At 38.4% G+C, this 13,483-nt stretch overlaps 1 protein-coding gene across 1 annotated transcript in view; it reads right to left on the reverse strand.

Moving 5' to 3' along the window:
- Window positions 1-13,483, reverse strand: part of PEPD (peptidase D) — a 134,663-nt gene that overhangs the window by 52,424 nt on the left and 68,756 nt on the right. Inside the window, exons 10-11 of the mRNA XM_062007912.1 lie at window positions 7,017-7,085; window positions 833-910 (exon numbers count right to left, since the gene is read on the reverse strand). Of these exons, the coding sequence (XP_061863896.1) occupies window positions 833-910; window positions 7,017-7,085 (147 nt within the window). The remainder of the gene's footprint in view (window positions 1-832; window positions 911-7,016; window positions 7,086-13,483) is intronic.

Here is a 13,483-nt window from a genome sequence, read left to right on the forward strand (position 1 = left end):
CATGCTGCAAAAGTAATCCAATGTCTATCCTCCACTGAACATCAGTGGTTAACTCCTCCAAAACTACTTCTGTGTTTGTAAAAGCAAGCTTTTTGACCAAAGTCTTGGAAGGTGAAGTATAAAAGCTGTATTCTGCAATGTTAGGTTTGTCTTGAAACTCATAGCAATGCAGTTGGTGCCTTCATTCACCCTGCTTTCACCTGCAGTGACACTGCAAAGCATATGCACATGTAATGCAAGTAGAGAAAAACTTACGGCATTTGTAACTCTGTTATTTTGCTTAGAGTTTAGCATTGGCATATAAAAGAAAAATATAATAGAGAACTAGAAGCACCTTGCCCTAACCTGAATGGAAATGAGTTTGATCTCCTCACATGTACAAAAAACCAGTTTCAGGCTGGGGTGTCTGGGTGTTCATAAACATTTGGAAGACCTAATCCATACTGCAATCTGATGCAACACTTTAAAAAGTAGCCAACACCCCACCATCAGAGCTGATGTTTGGATCTGAGCAAACTCAGATGTCAATTTCTGCAACTGTCCTTGTACTCAGAATACAGTTATTTCTTAAACTAAATTCTAAGTGCCTCTGGTACAGAAGCATTTGAAAAAAAATGTCTTTTCCCTTTCAACTGAAGATGTCAGTAAACAACATCTTTGGAAGAAGCCAGACTAGTCTGGCATGCAAAATTACATGCTATTTTGAAGATTTAGACTTCCATCACTCTGCAGCCATCATTTTACTAATTAACTCTAAGATTGTAAACAGTGCATGTGCAGAAACAGCAGTAGTATAATAAAAATTTCAAACCAACTCTAACCCTTTACTTACCACAAGTCTCCGTCTTCAATGGTCTTATCATTTGGTGCTCCAGCATGGCCATAGTGCAAAACAGAAGAGTTCTCCCCACTGACAGGCAAAAGGAAAATAAAGCATAATTAATGAAAGAAGAAATATTAGCACACACAACATGAGAAAGAACATGGTAAACATCGATGTATTCACAGATCACACACCAAATTTTGCAGTCTGCGAGAACTGCCATAGGCCCTGCTCTGGCACGAGCTGTAATAGCCTACCCTGCAGCTTGATCAGTAAAAATGGGTATGGAATAGACATTTTTCTACTTTGGCTGTAAGATATGACCTTTCTGTAGAAGGAACTTGGCACAGTTCAGATAAATATTTCCCACATCCATGACAGTGTTAAGGAAGCAATTATGCAAGAGTAATTTTTCAGCCTATACCCATTTATTACCTTCTGTATTTTTCTAATTACTAAGTGATATATTTCTCTATTTGTGGTTAAATATTCTGAGGTATAAAAAGCTAACTTCCACTGGAGTAAAATCTGACAGATTTGGAACACTCTGGGAGTCACTGGGACTGGAAAAATGAATCTGTCCAAGTAAACAGCTCCAGTTCATCTCTAGCACAGCTACGTGTGATCTTTGCTGGAGCAGATACCCTGCGAGCTGCCTGGGGAGCATTCACAGCTCACAATGTCAGCAGCAACACCAGGCATGACAACAGGCACTCCTTTCTTGCCTCTTCCTAAAAAAAAAAAAAATCACATTACAAAGAAAAGGTTTTTATTCCTGGAAACCTTTTAGACTAAACTGCTGATTGACAGGAATAAAACATCCCCAGAGAACGACAGACCCTTGTTCTGTACTTCTGAAGCTCCATGATCCATTCAGTGACCTATATCTGGCCTTGGTGTCCTTTCTTGTCTACCGATTTTCCCCTAGGTCTATCAAACATCAGTTAAAAGACTGTTAAAAAATCTTACAAACTCTGCCTGTTTTTCTTTCACTGTTCTCCTCAGATAGATGCACTCTCTTTTTCTCTTCAAAAAGCTACAAGAATTATACCATATCTGAAAATACATGTGCTGAGACAGTATTACTGTGGCATCTCTTTGACCCCTCCAGCTGACTTGCCAGTTTGTATCTCATCTTTCATCAAAACTGTATTGGTCATCCTGCTCAAATTTGACTCTTTCAAGTTGTGATAGTAGAACAGCTTTCTATCTTAGGTGAAAGAAATCTGAGGCTCCATTTCAATGATTTTTTTCTTGTATCTGCAGTAAACCCACCATCTGACATAATTCTCATATTAGACTTCCAATATGTGCAATTACAAAAACAGTAAACATATACCATATCCAAAAAATCATTACCTTCAAGATACACTAAGTACTTGTGATCAACTGGATATTTCATAGATCATTGGTCATTCAGACAAAACAACTCTATAATCAACAACTATGGAGGAGAATGTAGATGCTACATTCAGAACCTTAAGGTTCTGAAAGCTCTCAATCTAAAGGGTTGGATCACATGAAGAATTTGAAAGCAATGAGTTTTCACATTAGAATCACTGTTTAATAAGGCAGTGAAGGACAATGTTTCAGAGTCATGGGAATGATTTGCTCATACAAAGTGTATTTCTGACAACAATACACACCCCACAGGACTAAGGCTGCAACAAATGTGTTTTGTAATGCTGGTCCAATGGCTTAAGCAGAGTTTTACAATCAGCTGCTAGCTGGAAGCTTTTTACTTCCTGGATGTCTGACTTGGGAACCTACATTGTTGTGCAGATAACTAAAAATGGCCCCATAAAACTTGCACACAAGATAAAGATAGACATGAACTTCCTTCTGAGATGTCCTGTCTCCAAGGCATAGTTAGAATAGTTCTTTCTGACCACAATTCCAGCTTTCCATGCCAGGACACTATCAAACTTAGTTTGCTCTATCTGAAAAGAAAGATCTATAATAGGCAATGGACTGGAATCAAAAGAAAAGGTCCTTCTGTGCCAGGCGACAACAGTGGGAAATGAGTTCTCCCACTTCAGTCGTCTATTTTCACGTGCAGGTGACAGCAGAGGAGACAGTCCAAGAGGCAGAGGTAGGAGGCATCAGCCTGACAAGCAGAGACAGTGATCATTTCCTGCCTGAAGAACTGTGTCCCAGGTGGAAGGCTACTATTTGGGAGGGGGGGAAGGGGGCAGCTCTTGAGAGCAACTGGAATGACCCTGGTGCTATGAATGACACCGTGAATTCACACGTTTAGTGTTTACGGAAAAACACAAGAAAAAATAAAAATACTCCAGCACCTGCCATACACTCACACACGTGTACTCCATGGCAGTTTGTCAGGATTTTAGCTGCAGATATGATTCCTTATCTCCCTCTTAAAAATGAGGATAAAGCAAGAAAATGAAATAGCATATGCATATATTTATGATCAGCTTAAAAAAATGTCATGAAGCTTAAGGGCAAGACTCCATGCTAATGTATTTGCAGATAGCTTGTTTACTTATTATCATATGCTAGCACTCTCAGTGCCATATACCACACCAGCTGCATAAACAAGTCCTATGTTCAAATATGAGCACAGTGCAAATGCTTTCAACAATAGACATTGCAAATACAAAGATGAGCAATTTATTTTGCACATTTTAATGCAAAGGTTTTAGTTTACAAAATATTTCTGTAAGACTTGGCACCAACTGTTAGGGAAGATGCATTAAAAAAACCCTGGTTTTCAGTACCACCAGTGAAGCATTCAGCAGCACACAATCTTTCTAGGCATTTGAGGCTTCTTATCTGTCACACACATCTTGGCTCTGTCTAGTAAATGGGATTATACCACAGGGAGCACAGTTGGTGCTAGCGACCAGACAGGCACACCATACGCATTTCAGGTTTTTGTCTGTCTGATGTGATTGAGGCGAGAAAGTCTGCTCACTTGAGACTAGCTCAGGGCATATCCCCTTGGCTGAACACCCACTAGCAACCAAGACCCACTTGACCTGCTCCTGAAAGCTCTCCCAGCTATTTTTCATCCCAATGAAATTCAGTATGTATACTGCAGGACTGGTCCCGGCTCTGAGCAAAGTCCCACAGCTGGGGACAAGTGGGAGATCTTGTTTCAGAAATGCACTACCAACTCAATACACTGATGTAGACACACCTGCAGCCTGTTCCTGCCAAGAGGTGCAAGTCTAATCCTCCTCACAGGAAGCATCTTTGCCACCATTCTGAGATGAAGGCAAGAAAGATGCTTTAGAAGCAATGTCACAGAAGTGACACGTACTCACAAAGTAAATGCAAGAAATTATTAATAACAAATCTTCAAAACAATGTAAACAAACCCCCCAGCAACTGGCAAAGCAAATGAACCTTCCTGTAGAAGCTTTTTCTTTTCTTCCCAAGAAGCAACAGTTCCAAGGTCTCACAGCGGCAAAGTCGGTGTTTAAAATGAAGCACTGCGGGGAGGTGCAGACCATGGCCTGCTCCACTGCCTTCCTGGAGGTCAACACCTCTGAAAACTACCTCAAATGAGGATGCCAATGTTCACCTTCAGGCAGCCTGTCTGAAAAATTCTCTGAGACTTCCAAGTATCTACTTTTACTCCTTTAATAATTTGCCTCTAACTGATGCCAAAGATGTATTCGTTACAGCAAGACTTGTGTGAAACTGTGGAAAAGCTGCAAATTAACACCACTGAGAATGTAAACAGTAGAACTAGGAAAGGAACAAAAATGTCCCCAAAATACATTTTAGATCAGGAAACACCCTGAAAACAAATGATTAGAAGAAAAAGAGGTAGAATGTCAGCAATATTTTAAGAACAAGACTAAACTGAGCATCGAGCATTACAAAAAGTGTAGCTATTAACTCTACATTAAGAAAAAACAATGGACTATTAACTAAAACAGCAGATCCATCTAAGAGATGAAACCTTAAAAAATACTGAAAAGAAAGAAAACCAGATTTAACAAGTACCCTAATCTTACCCAAAAAACTTTACTTATGGTGATCCTCAGACAACGGAAGATATTTTACTGCACTATGTTATTCTTTACCCCTGTATCTTCTGTTGAGAGCTGTCATTTGCCTGGAGACATCTGTCAAGAAGACCTGAACCTAAGTTTAAGATGCTGCAGTATCAAGTAGCAGCTCATCATAGCTTTTGTGGCAGTTGCAGAGATGCTGATGCCTCCACCTCACTCCAGCTGTAAACTTTGCACCTGGTTACCAGTGGATGCCATCAATCCCAAAGTCACGAAGACACACTGTGTGTGTAACTTAACCTTTGTTTGCCCCTTAGTAAAATCGGTAGCTTGGTACACTTAAGACACTGCAATGAATAATTCATTAGCATTTGAACACTACTCAGAAGTCAACCCATTATAGATTAGTGGTAAATACCCAAGTATGTTTATCAAATACTACCATTCTCATTTAATTGCACCTACATCCTGTCTGTGCTCCAGACCACTTACAAGTTGACAGTGTTTGAAAGCATCACTAACTGCAAGACTAATCTCACTACACGCACACCTGCAATACTAATAATATGTGTATTTCTTCTCTCAGCTGATTGGAGAGTGAATATATGCAAATGAATACATAAAACATATTAGGTCATGCCAAATATTCTTTTACCATCTTCAGAAAGTGTAACTCTGAATGGAGACAGCAACAAATACATGCATTCAATGTGTGCCAAGTGATTTATTTCTGTACTGAAATATAGCATTGATTACTCCGGATTTCCAGCTGAGTGAGCATCATTTCTAAAATCTGAATAACAAAGTTGACTTTTATTTAAAAGCACGATTCTCTTCTGTGAAAATTATTATCAGGCCTGTAATCTAAAAAGGAAAGATTCTGTTGAACTATTACAGTTCTAGTTGCGAGGAAAACAACAAAACTGAGCATGAATGGTTCTGGGGGTTTCCTCCTCCTGGGTTCCCCTATTCATGCTACACAAGTCCTGGATTTTTCAGTCCTGTGGAGAGTTCAGTCTGAACTCGTGGAGTCACAAGGACCTATTACACAGCATACATTACATGTTTCTATAGGTTTAGTAAAACCATTGATGTTCTCTAGCACTCAAACCATATCCTACAGCACAGGTTCTGATTTACTGTAAGTGAATGTGAAAAACCGAACATAGAGATAATTTGATTTTACCATCACAGCCTGTGACAATACCATAGAAATGGAGTGTCATTTCAATGGGATGTTAATTCTTAAGTTATACAATGGTACTTAAACCAGGAAACTTTTCAGACAATTTAGATACACAATTTGCCATAAAACTACTCAATCTCCGAGTGAAATTTTGCATATAAATTGGAAAACTGCATTTACAAATAAGCAGTTGAGTAAACAGCAGAAAGAAGCGAAGACACTAATTGTTCTTATTGCCTCTAAAGCAATATAACATTAATATCATTAATGTAAAAAGTGGTTTTTTGTAAGTGTACGTGACTTCAGTGGAGGGCAAATGTTTGTGAGTAGCAGCAGAGCTAAAAGTGGAACATATACACCAAGATATATGTCTCCTCTAACTGTCATATATCACTGATTATATTAATTCCATAGACTAAATAAGATTAACCTCTCCACAAAGCACACGGATATCCCTCAACATGTATCCTATACCAGTCTCTTTAAATTCTGCAAATTAAAGATGTGCATTTCTACAGCTGCAGGAAGGAGTTTTATAATACTTCCCCAAATACAATGCTAACTGTTCGGCAAGAACAAGAGAGCAAAAAATTTCCAAACTCCAAACATATCAGTTTAACTGCATCCTAACCTTTGAGGCAAAGAATTTTGAGGATGATACTGAATGCTTAAGATGTATTTCAGGGAGTAGTTTTAAGCAATCCATAATAGCTCTAAAGCCTTGCTCCATAATGTTACTTAATAAAAAGGCCAATTGCAGCACAGATATGAGCATGAACATGATCTAGGCAATAGTATCAGTCATGGGGGAATCTCTTTGAGTGTAGCAGAACATGTAAGCGAGTTGTTTCTTTAAGGCACAGTGCTAGCCACCTTTCTTTGGCTTTTCCAGGGGAAATAGTTCAAAACTAATGCTGCTTGTGCTGACAAGCACACCTTGTGCCTAAAAGGAACAATTTTACAAATACCCAGTGGGAAACTGACCACAAAGACCGCAACAACTCAATATAAACTTCTGACCTACCTGCCACAGATGCAAGTGTAGGATGTGTGGCGCATGCCACCTCGAGAGTAGCAGTAGTGCTGGAACAGGCTGCAAAGAAAGAAAGGTGGTAATTAATGACATACTCAAAACCACCACAAGATAGGGAGAAAAGTAAGTCTTGCTTGAGTATGCTGTGTTGGTGCAAATTCCCAGCTCCCTGATGAGGCTTTCTGCCCATTTCTGCCCAGCTGAGCACTTAAATTCACCCACATCCACAGCTCAGCAGTCCTATGGAGCATCACGTCATTTCCACAAAGCCCATTAAGCAGCTCTGCAGAGAAGAGAGGTTTGAGAGCAGCCCAGGAACTTCAGATGGCAAACTGCTTTCTTTAACAACTCAATGTAGAAAGGCAGATTATTGTTGGCAAAAGGTAGTTCATCTGACCATGAAACAAATGGGATGGTGACAGTTAAATACTGAAACTGGCCCAGCTCTCCAAACTGGAGTTGGGAAAACCTCACGTACTTGATTTCAAGTACACAACCACATCCACGATCCCTACTTTGAACTCTGCTACCTACAGTCTACGGTGTGTAGGTTCAGCAAAATTGAAGTCCAACCAACCCTTCATGGGCACAAAGTTTGCCAGATAGGACAAAGTTCTTCTTCAAATTAATTATAGAAGAAGCTCTCTCATTTTTTATCACCTCAGAGATCTCTCTGCTGAAAGTTGAACTAAATATCCCTTTGTATGTGTGAGGCCTGAACTGCATCTGACTGTGTCGTACACCTTCCTCTCCAGAAAAGTCAGCAGAGCTCTCCTGTTACATCATGCCAGGCACCTTCTGTCAGTGCCACAGTCCATGATGCAGTCAATGGTTTCACGTTTTCTTGTTTGTAGCACAACACACACAGAGAAAACCTAGGACTAATCAATTTCAGATTATGGTATCTAAATACCTCTATGGTCTTCCCCAGCCCAAACATGGAAAAAAATTAACAAAGATTCAATCTGAACAGCAAGAAGACAATGTGATAACATTAGGCTGAATCCTCAACAACCTATAAAGAACATTAGGACACGTCATTGCTTGCTTTTGTGTGTGTGCTCTCCAGTAGCACTCCTCTTGCACTGGCAGCCTGATGGAGGAGCTGTTTGGCTTTCACAACATTAGAACATTTTTGTCTTCACTGTCAAAGTTCCTTTCACATGAGGGCAGATGTGCCCAAAGCACAATTAATATAGGATTACGTGCTTTAAGAGCTAAGCACATATCATGGATCCTTTTATTCTTTTTGAAATATGCTCTAATTACAGTCCAATTCCCTTTAATACTGAATGAATTTCAAAACCTCATTTGTTGTAATACTGAAATCATTTCATTAACACAGAGTGATAATGGTGCTATTCAAAGAACAGAGATGTTGTGATTTTGTCCTTCTGCAGCAGCAATCACAGAACACAATTCAAATTCTCTGAAGGATACTGAAGACATTACATGCTTGTAAATCCAAACCAGACTTTAAAATTACACAAAATGACAATATTTACAGAAAAACAAAACAAAACATACAAATTAATTGCAGAAAGAAAAATAAAAACCTATACTTAGAGACTTAGTAGGGAGACCCAGTTTACAAGATCTCTTTTTTGCTCAAAATGCTGTGGTCTTACAAGACAGAAATACTAATTTTGTACTGCCCTAGAAACTAGTAAAGGCAAAGATTAGGTGAAATGACAGAGAAACTAAGGAGAAACCCTGACATGGTGAGAGTACAGCAGAGCTATCACTAAACTGAGCTAATAAAATTTATCATCTAAACTGTCTTTTGCTCTGATGCAGACATTTTTTTCCCCTGAATGGACATTTCACATGGAAATAAAGTTACAGACCTACTCTTCCCTAGCATACCTCCAGGCAAGGTTTACTCTGTAAGACACTACACACAAACATTTTCCACAATATCATATGCTGTTATGTATGTATAGTTACATTTAAGGAAGCAAGCATTAGCATACTTTATAGACCCTTCACCTAATACGATTGAATAACTATCTCCTCTTGACAACTTTCTAGAAACTTTCAGAAACCTTCTAAAGAGCTTTAAAAATGAAATAATGAAGGTTGTAAACATCTTTCCATCATCACTGATGCAGGGATAGCAGGGTTTATTTTTCCATATGACAACTGATCACATATTCATGGTTGCAATTTATGTGAAACTGTGAAGCCGAGTAATAGTATTCACCTTTTGCAGTACTCCCTGATTAGCACTAAAAACTGGTAAATAAATTAAGACATGTTTTGTATAACCCAGCTGTCTCCTGAACTCTCAAGAAAAGGAGTCTGATAATTTCATCAAACATTATGGACTTTCCTTTAAGGATATGTAAGAAGTGATTGTTATTGTGACTGCACTGAAGATAGTACAGCTTTCCAGGTAATGAGTAGTAGTAAAACTACTCACATCACTTTTTTGAATGTACTTTTTTAGGTTATGACTCATTAGAAATGTGTTCATTCAATTGGAAAAAAAAAATCCATTTCTACCAGAGACAGCCAACATCCTTGTATAACAAGTCTTAGATAAGTGAAGGGTTGTATATCCCTGTAATGGCAAACACTGGCTTCAAAGCTGAAGAACGCATATGCAGAATTACAGAAGCTGACAGAATTTTGTAGTTAAAATCCTGGTTCCACTGAACTTCATGCAGAGTCTGCCACTAGACTGCACACTAGGATTTCACTGTCTACACATTACAAGAATCTTTATCCAAAAGTGCTATCCAAAAGCATAAAATCTGAAATAGTTGGAAGGAGAATCATTTAATTTGCTGCTCCATATATATTGCAAATATCACATCTTGAACTTTGCCTGGTCTTTTTGATTGGAAAATATGTGTGTTTAGGCAGTTTTATGCTGCTGCTGGATGCTTTGCCATAAGCTTTTAATGCAATCAACACAGATACAAAAGTTAAGCATCTCTTTCTCTTCTCCTCCTTTCATGGGTTTCAAAGCCTCTTGTCATGTTTTATGCAGTATTTCCCTGAAGGGTGTAAGTACTACTTATCATGCATGTACTACCTTGGTGGTGTATACAGATCAGCCATTGGTGTACTTGCATGTCAGATGTTACCTTTTAAATGTATGCAGTTTTGTTGGAGCTAACATTGGTTTTGAATTGCTTTTGAAACTCTGTGAGTGTGTATGTAAATGTAGAGGTGCATCCTGAGTTTGGTGTTTTCTTTTTGCCAAAAACATCAGCTTATTTAATTGATTGACAATTATGTGGAGATTTAAGGTAGTTTTAAAAACCTCACTGCTTTTTACCATTCACTTTAAAAAAGAGCAAGTATTACTTCAGTTGATGGCTGCTAAATCTGACATGAGAGCACTTGACCCCAGTCTTGCAAATTCACTGAGGCACAATTATCCCACTGTCTTGACTACATTATTGACTACTCTGACTTAGAAGAAAACTCTGCTTTCAGAAATAATGGGTTTTCCATCATTATAAATAACAGAAAAAGTATATAATTTGGGTTTTTGGAGTACTGCATACATCCAAACAAAACTGAAGAATGCTTAAAAAGTCTCAACCTCAAAACAGCCTAAAAAGCCTTTGAAGTGAAACCTGCTATGAATAGCCTTTCTGACAAATTGTGAGAACCACTCTGACAATGATGCTTGTGTCTTGTGATCATCTTCAGTCTAGTTTCTACTGCTATCTAATGCACACTGAAAATTACAATCAGATCTGTGCCATGAATGTAAATTGACTGAATGCAGTTTAGTGTCAACAGTTTTCCTAACTTAAATGGATTTATGAAATAAAGGTACTTATAGCAGGAGAGATGGAAACTATCTGCAATGACTTCTCTCATACCTTTTCGTCATTTTCTGATCTTTCTCACCACTTGAATTACAAAATATACACACACACTCAGCAGAGTGTGATTTTCATTTCCCAAAGGAAGTAAAATAGTGATCTTTAGTTTAAACTCTTGTCATCAGCTCTTCTTAACTTATAACATATATTTGTAAGAAAACTTTGTTTTTCTCAGCTATTCACTCTTGAAACCAAGACATTTCTAGATCAAAAAGTTTCAGTTTCTAAATATAAATACAATTGAGTATTTTGGCCTACATTGTACAAAACAGGTAAAAACTGTAATTAAAGTACATGCAGCAAATATAGAAAAAAGAAAGAAAAGGAATAAAAAGTAGCATTGCCCAATACATTCCTCAGTGGCATCTTCCAACGGTCTCTCTCCACTCCTGTCCCACACTCCTAGTAACTACACTGAAGTGCTACAGAATGTGACATGCACATCACTTTGGTGTGGAGGAACAATTACTCATTCCAGGCTTTCTGACAACAGAGGACCAAACCCACTGAATAACTCTGTTCATTATTCCCACATACTGAAGCTACATCAGGAACACCTGCTGGGTGTTCAGGAACCAGATTTTTAGATTGTGTATCAGAGAAATCTACTGTGAGATGCCTTGTGAAGCATACAATGTATGGGAGAGTCAAGGACAGGCAGAGGTCATTATCTCATTAAAGTGTTTATACTGAAAATATATTTTTATTAAAAAAGAATTCAAATTGGATTACTCACTGATTTGAGGATGTTTCAGATTGGCAATAATTTCTTCCATGCACCTTTGAGAAAGTTGCTTCCTAATAAAAGAAACCTTTCCACACTTCAAAAATAATATGCTTTGAACACAGCCCTTGAGACTGCCTTGAAATGCAAGCAGGTGGTTTTGAACTATAAATTGGAAATCACAGCACCTTAAGGGAGTTCTGTACAGAACTTGGAGGATTTCTTTGTAGGGTTGGTTGTTTCTAATGAATACAGTTGGAAGACATAGGTGAATATCTATTAGTTATCTGTGCACCAAATTACTTTTGAATTACTACTAGAACATGCCCTTACATTTTTGTACTGTGTAAATATCAAGTGTAGCCATGAGACAGGCTAAAACCCAAAGCTTTCTTAAGAATTCACAAAAGGCCAGCTTTTCCAAAGCTGATCTCTCTATTATACCAGGACTGAAAGCCATTATTTTGATCATTTAGACACATAAATACTTTCACATGAAAAGCTATAAACTCCAAATAACACAAAATTGTTAAGCCACAGGAAATATAATTTGCCCATTATATCAAAAGTATTTATACTTAGCATCAAACTAGGCTGGAAGAACTACACACAGAGGAAGGAAGAGGAGGCATCAGCAGCAAGCTGTCAGTGGATATACAAGAAAGGTGAGAAGTGCTTCCTTTAATGCTATACTAGGCACTGCGAAGCTCTTAAATGCGGAGTATTTGTCTTTGTTAACCAATTTACTTTGGTAATGCCATATATTTTCCATGAGCAACTAGAAGCTTTAAGGCTTAGTTTATCTAATCCTATTTTCATTTAGTATTGCAAAACACATCTGAGGTTGCTTTAATACAAAAGAAGACAATGCTTCATTGCTCAAGAGTAAGGAAGAGGAGTGGAGAAGAGTAGACTCAAGAAATAATCCATTAGCACTATAAGCAGATGAGCAAAGTTTCTTCTACTCTTCAGAGACAATATCATTAAAGATTTATGAAAGCAATGTTGTTATTAAGTAATCTACATGACAGGAAATTGTTTAGAACAGAACTTACTGCTCCATAACAACAGGAAACAAAACCATTTTTATGCAGTGACTTATTAAACCAAAGCTATTTACCTTACTTCTAATGAAAGTTTTAGAGATTCAAACCATTGGCTATTTTACATGCTCATGGAACAGGGCTGCTGAAGCTTAGTATCAACCATAAATACTGAAAGCAGCTATACTTTCATAGAACAGATTGGGTTGGAAGTGACCTGAAAGGTCATCTAGTTCCAACCTCTTGTCATGGGCAGGGGCACATGACACTAGAGCAGGTTGCTCAAGGACTAGCCTGCAACACTTCCAGGGCTGGGGCATCCACAACCTTCTTTGGGGAACCTGTTCCAGTGCCTCACCACCCTCATAGAGAAGAACTTCTTCCCTACATCTAATCTAAATCTCCCCTCTTTCAGTTACAAGCCATTATCCCTCATCTTGTCTCTAAAAGTCCCTCTCCAGCTTTCCTGTAGGCCCCTTTAGGTACTGCAAGGTCTCCTTGGAGCCTTCTTCAGGCTGAATAGCCCCAATTCTCTCAGCCTGTCTTCACAGCAGAGGTGCTCCAGCCCTCTGATTATCTTCATGGCCCTTCCTGGACTCGCTCTAACAGGTTGACTTCGAAGCATCTCTATTTAAAATTGTCCTAATTTGTATCATTCACAAGCAGAAATAACGTGGATCTATCTCCCCTTCTCCCTCTCACACGGACTGATGTCTTCCTACAACTCTGTATGGTGGATGGGCAAGAGTTTTAAGAGATGTAGTTTTAAAGAACAGCATATACCCTCTCTCATTTGATTTGTCTTTCATGTAATTCTCTACTGGTGCAATATTTCTCTACCTCACT

Source organism: Colius striatus, chromosome 14 (genome assembly GCF_028858725.1).
Source record: "Colius striatus isolate bColStr4 chromosome 14, bColStr4.1.hap1, whole genome shotgun sequence".
In the NCBI taxonomy this organism is placed as follows: domain Eukaryota; kingdom Metazoa; phylum Chordata; class Aves; order Coliiformes; family Coliidae; genus Colius; species Colius striatus.